At 43.8% G+C, this 10,875-nt stretch overlaps 1 protein-coding gene across 1 annotated transcript; it reads left to right on the top strand.

Moving 5' to 3' along the window:
- The first annotated feature begins 1,596 nt into the window (after positions 1-1,596).
- LOC131642496 (uncharacterized) lies at positions 1,597-3,570 on the top strand. The gene is made up of 2 exons (XM_058912738.1): positions 1,597-3,080; positions 3,474-3,570. Exons 1-2 carry the CDS (start codon positions 1,597-1,599, stop codon positions 3,568-3,570), a joined length of 1,581 nt encoding a protein of 526 aa, XP_058768721.1.
- The last annotated feature ends 7,305 nt before the right edge of the window (positions 3,571-10,875 follow it).

Raw genomic sequence — 10,875 nt, 5'->3', positions numbered from 1 at the left:
AAGCCTCGGTGTATTTCTTAACCGCCATTTAGAGAAACGATTGTGGCGTAGGCCTCGATGTGCGTTCTCTAAATATTCAAAAAAAACAAAACTCTTTTGGTATGATCTAAGTCACAAATTAAATCCCCTTAAAAAAACACCAACCAAAAACACTTAAAACACTAATAAATGGTCAGATTTAACAAAAGTGAGGAAGTGATGCGAGACCTTGTAGTGGGTTCTCGTCATCATGGAATCACCCTAAAAGACACAAACCAATCTCTTTTTTCTTTTCTTAAGGGCAAGTTATCTCCGCTCCATTGCATCCTAGGTGATCCCTTATGCAAGAGCGTGAGCGTTAACGCCGCCCAACTAAAAAAACACAAAAACAAACAGAAAATCTTTAGCCGAGCTACGGTAACTCTGATTCCTGAAAAGGATACGTAGGCAGCGGGGTAGGGCCCGTGCGAGTACAATTCTTTATTTTCCCTACATTCTGCATTCATTTTGCATTTAGACATAGACATAGTATACACCCTTTAGATAGAAACAAACATAGGTGGATACCATCGAGTACGATGGGCGCGAGGGGTGCTAATACCTTCCCCTTGCGTAACCGACTCCCGTACCTTGATTCTCTGGTCGCAAGACCCTGTTCCTTCCTTTGTTAGGTTTTCTGATATTCCTTTCCCTTATGGGATAAATATATTGGTGGCGACTCTGTTCATTTTTCGCGAGCGTACGACAGCTGGCGACTCCACTGGGGAGATGTTCCTAGACCTGCTGCTGGTCCATCCTTAGCGAGTCGATCCTAGCCTGCGTTTGTTTGTTTATTTACTGGGTGTTTATTTGTTTTTATGTCTATACCTTGTATATACGTTTGCATGTTTATTCTTCTGCTTGCATATCATGTTTATTTCTGTTTGCACATCATGCATATGGATTATATTCTGTGTTCCTTGGGGTCTTCTGTTCTGTTTTGCAGGTTGGGTGGGATGTTTTATGAGGTAAAAGGCCCAATACCCAGGCCAGAGTGACACATAGGATACCTAGGATAGAGTGGATAGTCATGACGCCGATGAGATGTCAGGTCTTGTCTAGTGCGATCATGAGACCCACGCCCAGTCGAGGTCCAAATGGGGTATCATTGTTGGCATGTAGATGCAACAACATTGGTGCCTCAGGAGGACTGATAACGCTGGTTGCCATTTTGACCTACCCTGACCTAGACTACACCCGTGAGTGGGGAGGGATATACATGACAGGTACCGTTGGTGACTATTTGGTTCTGTTGGTGACTATTTGGTTCTGTTGGTGACTATTTGGTTCTGGTTGTTGACTATTTGGTTCCGTTGATGATTATGGTTCTTCTGGTTCTCTGATCTATGCCGGACCTTTGATCCTATGACATCTTCTTGCTCGGAATTATTGCCTTGGTCCCTCTATGTCGTGGGGACCCAATCTGCATCATTTTCATCATAGCATGTTTACATTTCAAAAAAAAAAAAAAAAAGAAAGAAAAGAAAGAAAAGAAAGAAAAGAAAGAAAAGAAAAAAGTTAATTCTCATTTGCATGTCATTTTTCAGGGTATCCAGAAAATACCAATCTCTGTCAAGAATGGATAACAACGTGACCGTCAATCAAGGAGCTACAAGGCGCACACACACTTATACTTTCCTTCGCGAGGGTATGGTTCAATTGGGACAATTGGGTGAATTGGTCACTGGTCATAATGAAACAGTGTTCAGTGACAATTATGGCAACATATTATCTCTTCTGTATTCGCGTGTCGACGAATGGGCCTTATCTACTCTTCTTCAGTTCTACGACCCAGATATCCGTTGTTTCACATTTTCGGATTATCAGCTAGCTCCCACTCTTGAAGAGTACTCTTACCTCCTCAACATCAAGATTCAACACAGAGTGCCTTTTGTTTGTGTCCCAGAGAAACCTAGGTTGGATTACATTGCCAACGCTCTTTATTTGAGCTTGGGGGATGTTCATGATAACTGGAAGAAGAATGGTGATACTCATGGCTTCTACATGAGTTTCCTGGTTGAAAAAGCTCAAGAATTTGCTGACAAAGGAATATGGGAGGCTTTCAATGCTATTTTGGCCACTCTGATCTATGGAATTGTGATGTTTCCCAACATTCACAAGTTCGTTGATTTGGCTGCTATATGTCTTTTTATGGACAAGAATCCAATACCCACCCTATTGGCTGACACGTATTATTCCATTCACTCTCGGCATGGTAAAAGGGGGGCTATTAGAGGTTGCTTGCCGCTGTTATATAAATGGTTCAAATCTCACTTGCCTGCTAGTGGTCCGTTTGTTACCTCTACTCAGAAATGGTCTCAGAGAATCATGGGACTTACTGCAAACGATATCGTATGGTATCAATTCCGAACAGGCATATCTGAAGTCATTATTAGGTGCGGAAACTTTGGTAACGTCCCGCTCATTGGGACAAGAGGATGTATTAACTACAACCCAGTTATAGCTCTTCGTCAGTTGGGCTATACCATGAAAAGTGGGCCTTCGGATAGGGAGATTTACCAATCCGTGTACTTTGAAAGGGGAGCTGACCCTGTAGCGCTTGAGGAAATCAGGAAAGCCTGGAATAACATTCATATAGGTGAGAGATCCACTCTGGGAGCCAAGAATGCCATTGCTATGGAGCCCTATACCGATTGGGTTAAGGAGAGAGTCAAGACACTTTTGTTACCATTCCCGAGGGTCCCTCTCTTGTATGCACAACCTCCGAAGATATCAGAAACTATGGTATCAAGAGAACGTTTTGACCAGGTCCGCGTCGCCAATTTGAGACTGAAAGAGAAAGATAGGGATATGGATTTGAAGCGCTATTTCCTTAAACAGACAAAGAATGAACTGGCCCGTGAACTTAAAACTCTCAAAGGAGAGTCTTCTCAAGCCAGGGAGAGAGTTAGAACTGAAAAGGACGGGAAAGCTGTTGTTGCTCCTACTGAAGACCCTCAAAAGGTTATAGAAAAGGCTATAAAGGAAGAAAAAGAGAAGCTCAGACGAGAGTATCAAGAAGACCTGAAAGCCCACAAGCTCCGACTGGAGAAAGAAACCAAGTATGAGTTGAGGACCATGAAGAAGAAACTGGAAGAAGAGACCACTCAGAGAATAGCAGTTGAGACCCAACTGAAAGGAAGTCACCTCCGCACCGCCCGACTAGCTGAAGAGAATGTCAAGCTCAGAGATCAAATGATGAGTGAAGCAAATGCGCTTGAGAAGACCTATATCCCAGAATGCAAAGGGTGTGACAAACTTAGGGATTGCTGCAAGAATCTAGACACGCAGTTATTCCGAAAGGATGAAGTGATCCAAAGCCTTGTCAAAGGAAGAGATCGGGAGGCGACTAAGAAGCTATTTGACGAAACAAAGAAGTGGAGTGATGCCCATTTCAGACAAGGAGGGCCTTTGTTCTACATTGAGATGAATTGATAATTGAATTTTGTTTGTAGATCACCACCAGATTTGTTGGATGGGGTCTCTATTGCTCTTTGTATTGAAACGTTGTTATTTGTGTTTGAACCTACTCGCCTTAGGAAGCTATTATGAATGAAATGAATTGCTTTCCGTTTTCACTTGATATCTCTCTTGTCACGTTTTTATTTGTTCTTGACTATCAATCTTACTTTGGATACCCTGAAAATGACACAACACATCATATGCACACATGCACTCATACATTCACATTGTCACATTGCATTTTTCAGGTTGTTATACAAGACACTAATTGGGGTCCCTTACAACACAGATTTCTTTTCCGACGACGAAGCTGACTTTCTTACATCCTTACCGCACCAGGAGCAACGAGAGAATCATGGACCAATTTGAACAGAATCAAGCGGCCCTCCGTAGGGATATGGATGTTATGGGGGAGAGAATGGCCCAACTTATGGAGACTCTCCATGCCGTTGTTCAAGGACAGGATGAACTCAGAAAGAGTGTCGCTAGTTTGGTCAAAGATACTCCTACCAATTCTGCTGACGGAGGGGTGAAAACTAAAGAGACTCCTATTAATGAGACACTGAAAGTAGTGGACGACCACCATGAGGTTATTGATCTTGAACATGATCTTACTGCTGAGTTGACTGAGACTGCTAAGATGTACCAAGCTCTCGAAGAACGCCTTAAGGCTGTTGAGGTTGCTAAAACTTCGAGTTTCGACACTGCTGCTATGTGCTTGGTACCTGGGATTGTTATTCCCCCGAAGTTCAAAGTGCCGGATTTTGATAAGTACAAGGGAGTTACCTGCCCAGAGACTCACATCCGCTCCTACTGCCGTAAGATGGCCGCCCATGTTGAGAACGAACCTCTGCTTATGCATTTCTTCCAGGATAGTCTCACTGGAGCTCCGTTGGAGTGGTATATGAAACTCGAGAGGTCTAATGTTAGTACTTGGGGAGAACTTGTTGATGCCTTCTTGAAACAATACCACTACAATACTGCTATGGCTCCTAGCCGTGCCCAGCTGCAGAATATGTCACAGAAATCTGAAGAGTCCTTTAAGGAATACGCCCAGAGATGGCGTGAACTTGCTGCTCAAGTTCAACCTCCCTTATTGGACCGAGAATTGATTGATCTGTTTATGGGAACTCTGAAAGGGCCGTATCTTCAGCACATGGTTAGTAATACTTCTCCTTCCTTTTCGGATGTGGTTATCATCGGTGAGAGAGTTGAGAACTGTGTCAAGGCTGGTACCATTCAAGGTGTCACTAATCCTAGCACCTCAGGAGGTAATAGTAAAAAGCCGTATTCTGGGTTTGTGAAGAAGAAGGAAGGTGAGACTAGCACCGCTTCTGTTGACCAAAGCCGAGCTCCTGCATATTCTGCTGTTCCGCCTCTTTATTATCCGATGCCTTATGCTGTTCCTGGCCCATATGTCCCTCAAGCATATGCTGCTGCTCTTCCACAACCATGGATGGCACCCCAACAGCCTTTCGTACCACAACAACAAGCTGCTGCTCCTCAGAATCGTCAACAGAACCCTAGGCCTCAAGGTCAGAGGGGCCCACAAAGAACAAGATTCCAAGATAGGCGTATCGATCCGGTTCCGATGTCATATGCTCAGCTTCTCCCTCAGTTGCTTGCTGGTCAGTTGGTACAACTCCGTGAACTTGGACCTCCACCTAGTCCTCTCCCTCCCGGTTATGATGTTAATGCTCGATGTGAATTTCATTCAGGGGCTCCAGGCCACACTATTGAAAAGTGTAGAGCATTCAAATTGAAGGTTCAGGATCTCCTTGACGACAAGCTTATCTCGTTCGCTCCTACTGGTCCTAATGTGCAGAATAATCCTATGCCTCCTCATGCTGGTACGACCAATGCTATTGAGTTATGTGAGGATCAGATCCTGGTTAATGATGTTAATGAGGTTAGGATGCCGCTAGCAGTTGTCAGAGAGTATCTTATGCAACAAAAGGTTTTGTGTGAACTACATGACTACTGTTTGCAATGTTCTTCTAATCCTGAGGAATGCACTAGGTTGAGAGAGGAAATCCAGAAACTAATGGATGAAGGTGTTCTTAGAGTGGAAAGGGTCGTTCCTGTCGAAAATGTGGCTACTTTAGAGATCCCTTACTACCCTGCTGAGATATCAAAGACTCGGGGCACTTCTTTGGTCATTCATGCTCCGAGTACTCCTTTGGTCGTTCAAGCTCCGAGGACTCCATTGGTTATTCAGGTTCCAAATGTTCCTTCGACTCCTTCAACCTCGTCTATTGTTCCCTCTCCTGTGAATGATTCTAAGGCTGTTCCTTGGAGTTATAATGTCGTGTATATTCGAGGGAAGAAATATGATTGTCCTCCAGTGGGTAATTCGAGCATCACTAATATTACTGGCACTAGTGGCATTACCCGTAGTGGTCGGATCTTTGCTGCCCCTCCTCCGCTTCCTAAAGAGACCAATAAAGAGGCTAGTACACAAGCAAAAGGAAAGCAAGTTGCTGTTGATCCTCCTGTGACACGTAATGCACAAGATGCCGAGCAACTCTTGAAAATCATTAAGAAAAGTGATTACAAAGTGATTGACCAACTTGATCAGACTCAAGCCAAGATCTCCATCTTGTCTCTCTTGGTACATTCTGAAGCTCATCGTGATGCTCTGATGAAAGTTCTGGCTTCCGCTCACGTAACTCAAGACATTACCGTGCCTCAGTTTGAAGGGGTTGTGACCAACATTGCTGCTGGTAATTGTTTGGGTTTTTCTGATGATGAGCTTCCACCTGAGGGTAGAGCACACAACAAAGTGTTGCATATCTCCGTCAAGTGTCTGGATGCTGTGTTGTCTCGAGTTCTGATTGATACTGGTTCTTCTCTTAATGTGATGCCCAAGACTACTTTGTTTAAGCTGAGTATGGATGGGATTATGATGAGACCATGCACTATGAGTGTCAGAGCGTTTGATGGCTCCAGAAGGTCCGTAGAAGGGGAAATTGATCTGCCTGTTTTGATTGGCCCTCACATGTTCTATATTGCCTTCTATGTCATGGATATAAGTCCTTCATACACTTGCCTCTTGGGTCGTCCCTGGATCCATGCTGCTGGGGCTGTGACATCTATCCTCCATCAGTGTTTGAAATTTGTTGTGAATGACAAGATTGTTGTGATCACTGGTGAAGAGGATTTGATTGTCAATAATCTGGCGTCATACCGTTATGTTGAAGTGGAGGGAGAGATACAAGAGACACCTTTTCAGGCCTTAGAGATTGTGTCGGTTGATAAACTCCCCGGGGTTGAAGATAAGAAGGAACTCGGAGCACCCCTCTCGTCTCTGAATGATGCTAAGGCCTTCTTAGAAGCTGGTACTCCCCATAGTGCCTGGGGCAAGCTGATTGATGTTCATGAGAAACGAGACAAGTATGGCCTTGGGTATCAACCATCTTCCTCTACTCAGCTCAGCATAATTCCTGGAAAGAAGGTGATTCCCCCCATTTCTCAAGTGTTCGTCAGTGCAAGCACCAGTTCTGGAAGTCAGGTTCTCGCCGTGGATGATGATGATGAAGAAGATCTCTCCAGATTCATTTGCCATGCTGCGCCTGGACAGGAGCTCAACAATTGGACCATCTTGGACGTCCCCAGAGTCACTTTTATGGAGATGTAATTTTCTTGTTTCGATAAGTCATATGCTTCGCCCTAAGCATTTTGACCGCTTGTATAAAGAAGGGCCCCCATGTTGTTTCAATTTGTTTAATATTGAATGAAAATCATATCTTCGCATGCAATTACTGTTCCATTTCTTTCATTTTTGTTTTTTTTGCTTTAAAAACTTTTTCAAAAATGGCAAAGCTTTTCTTTTCCCTTTTCTTTTTATGTGTCGCATTCTAACGCATAAATCATCCATCGTGCAGATCTGGCTCGAATTCCATCAAAAATGATAATGTTACAGTTCCACGTCTTAATATCCTTGAGAATCCAATTGACCAAGCTGATGAGGATAGTGGGGAAGATTGTGAAGTCCCTGAGGAATTGGCAAGACTTTTGAGACAAGAGGAGAAATCTATTCAGCCACATCAGGAAGCCATAGAAATCATCAACCTCGGTTCAGAAGAAGCAAAGAGAGAAGTCAAGATAGGTGCCGCTTTGGAAAGTGATGTAAAGAGAAGGTTGATTGAGTTGCTTCGAGAGTATGTTGACATCTTCGCCTGGTCATACGAAGACATGCCTGGTTTAGACACGGACATAGTTATGCACAGGTTACCGCTCAAACCAGAATGTCCGCCTGTAAAGCAAAAACCACGAAGAACTCGACCTGATATGGCTTTGAAAATCAAGGAAGAAGTTGAAAAACAGTTGAAGGCTGGTTTCTTATCTGTGTGTGAGTATCCTCCTTGGATTGCAAACATAGTACCCGTTCCTAAGAAGGACGGAAAGGTACGCATGTGTGTTGACTACCGAGATTTGAATAGGGCAAGTCCGAAGGATGATTTCCCTCTGCCTCATATTGATGTGCTAGTCGACAACACTGCTCAGTATTCGGTGTTCTCCTTCATGGATGGTTTTTCTGGCTATAATCAAATAAAAATGGCTCCTGAAGATATGACCAAGACTACTTTTACCACTCCGTGGGGTACGTATTGTTATAAGGTGATGCCTTTTGGTCTTAAGAATGCTGGTGCAACATATCAACGAGCTATGGTGACCCTTTTCCATGATATGATCCATAAGGAGATTGAGGTGTACGTCGATGATATGATTGCAAAATCCCAAACTGAGGAGGAACATCTGGTATACCTTGAGAAATTATTTGCTCGTTTGCGAAAATTCAAGTTGAGGCTTAATCCAAATAAGTGCACTTTTGGAGTACGATCTGGAAAGTTACTTGGATTCATTGTGAGTCAACGAGGGATTGAGGTCGACCCTGACAAAGTAAGAGCAATACAGAACATGCCAGCGCCGAAGAATGAAAAAGAAGTTCGAGGGTTCCTTGGAAGATTGAATTACATAGCCAGGTTCATTTCTCATCTCACTGATACTTGTGAACCCATCTTCAAACTGCTGCGCAAAAATCAAGATATCCGTTGGGATGATCGTTGTCAGGAAGCTTTCGAAAGGATCAAGCAGTATCTCCAAGAGCCACCAATTCTCATGCCTCCGGTTCCTGGGAGGCCGCTTCTTATGTACTTAACTGTGCTTGAAGGATCTATGGGGTGTGTGCTGGGCCAACATGACGAGTCTGGTCGAAAAGAGTGCGCCATTTATTACCTGAGCAAAAAGTTTACCGATTGTGAATCTCGTTACTCACTACTCGAGAAAACTTGTTGTGCTTTGGTATGGGCTGCTCGCCGACTGAGGCAGTATATGTTGACTCACACCACTCTATTGATCTCCAAAATGGACCCGATAAAGTACATCTTTGAAAAACCAGCTCTTACAGGAAGGCTAGCCCGATGGCAAATGCTTTTATCAGAATACGACATCCAGTATGTCACACAGAAGGCTATCAAAGGAAGTGTCCTTGCAGATCATCTTGCTCATCAGCCATTAGAAGAGTATCAGTCAATGAAGTTTGACTTTCCTGATGAAGATATCATGAAACTGGATGATAATGAAGGACCCGAACCAGGAGAGCGATGGACTCTCACGTTCGACGGTGCATCAAATGCTATGGGCCATGGTATTGGGGCAGTTTTGACTTCTCCTCGTCAAACTCACATCCCTTTCACAGCTAGAATATGCTTTGATTGCACGAACAATGTGGCAGAATACGAAGCTTGCATAATGGGTCTCGAAGCAGCCATCGATATGAGAATCAAGATCCTTGAGGTTTATGGGGATTCTGCCTTGGTTATACATCAAGTGAGAGGTGATTGGGAGACACGACACCCCAATTTAGTTCCTTATAAGGACTATATCTTGGATTTGCTGCCCGCTTTCGAGGAGATCACTTTCAATCACATCCCCCGAGAGGAAAATCAATTGGCAGATGCTCTGGCTACTTTGGCTGCTATGTTCAGAGTTAGCTCCCCTAAAGAAGTGCCAGACATAACGATCCTCCGTTACAAAGAGCCTGCCCATGCATTCCCTGCTCATTGTCTCACTACTGAAGATGTGTATGATGAAAAGCCATGGTATTACGACATCAAGAGGTATGTTGAGAAGCAAGAGTATCCCGAAGATGCTACGATTGGTGATAAGCGAACGCTTCGAAGGTTAGCATCCAAATTCTTCTTGTCAGGAGACGTCCTGTACAAAAGAAACTATGATTCAGTTTTGCTCAGATGCGTGGATAGACACGAAGCAGAAGTGATCATGTGGGAAATTCATGAAGGATCTTTTGGAACTCATTCCAGTGGACATTCTATGGCCAAAAAGATCTTGCGAGCGGGATATTACTGGATGACAATTGAAAGTGATTGTTATGTATACGTGAAGAAGTGCCACAAATGCCAAGTGTATGCTGATAGAATTCATGTTCCTCCAACTCCCTTGAATGTGCTAACATCGCCTTGGCCCTTTGCTATGTGGGGCATAGACATGATCGGACGGATAGAGCCGCAAGCTTCGAATGGACATAGATTTATTCTTGTTGCTATCGACTACTTCACCAAATGGGTTGAAGCTGCTTCTTACAAGAATGTAACCAAGCAAGTCGTTACTCGCTTCGTCAAGAAAGAGATCATATGCCGATATGGGGTTCCAAGCAAGATCATCACTGATAATGGATCTAATCTTAATAACAAAATGATGGCAGAGTTGTGTGAAGAGTTCAAGATTGAACATCATAATTCATCACCCTATCGGCCAAAGATGAATGGCGCAGTCGAAGCTGCTAACAAGAATATAAAGAAGATCGTCCAGAAGATGGTTAGAACGTATAAAGATTGGCATGAGATGTTGCCATTTGCTTTGCATGGCTATAGAACTTCGGTTCGTACTTCAACTGGGGCAACTCCCTTCTCTCTTGTCTACGGTATGGAGGCCGTGCTACCTGTCGAGGTGGAAATTCCTTCGTTGAGAGTCTTGATGGACGCCAAACTCGATGAAACTGAATGGGTTCAAACGAGGCTTGATCATCTCAATCTAATTGAGGAGAAACGCTTATCTGCTATCTGCCATGGCCAGTTGTACCAAAAGAGGATCAAGAAAGCGTATGACAAGAAAATTCGGCCTCGAGAATTCCACACAGGTGACTTAGTCGTAAGGAAGATTTTGCCAATTCACACTGATCCAAGGGGCAAATGGACTCCCAACTATGAGGGACCATACATTGTGAAGAAAGCATTTTCAGGTGGTGCTTTAATCCTGACAAAGATGGATGGGGAAGACGTTCCACTCCCAGTCAATTCAGACTCAGTCAAAAAATACTACGCATAAAAGACCCGCTAGGTCGACGTACCTAGGCAAAAATAAGGGCATCCC

Source organism: Vicia villosa, unplaced genomic scaffold (genome assembly GCF_029867415.1).
Source record: "Vicia villosa cultivar HV-30 ecotype Madison, WI unplaced genomic scaffold, Vvil1.0 ctg.005127F_1_1, whole genome shotgun sequence".
In the NCBI taxonomy this organism is placed as follows: Eukaryota; Viridiplantae; Streptophyta; class Magnoliopsida; order Fabales; family Fabaceae; genus Vicia; species Vicia villosa.
This window is presented reverse-complemented; position numbering and strand designations above follow the sequence as displayed.

Excerpts from the sequence above, each read along its gene's own strand:
- LOC131642496 (XM_058912738.1), top strand. The coding sequence starts at position 1,597 with ATGGATAACAACGTGACCGTCAATCAAGGAGCTACAAGGCGCACACAC. Across the intron at positions 3,081-3,473 it reads CGACTGGAGAAAGAAACCAA|ATCACCACCAGATTTGTTGG; the intron begins GTATGAGTTGAG and ends TTTTGTTTGTAG.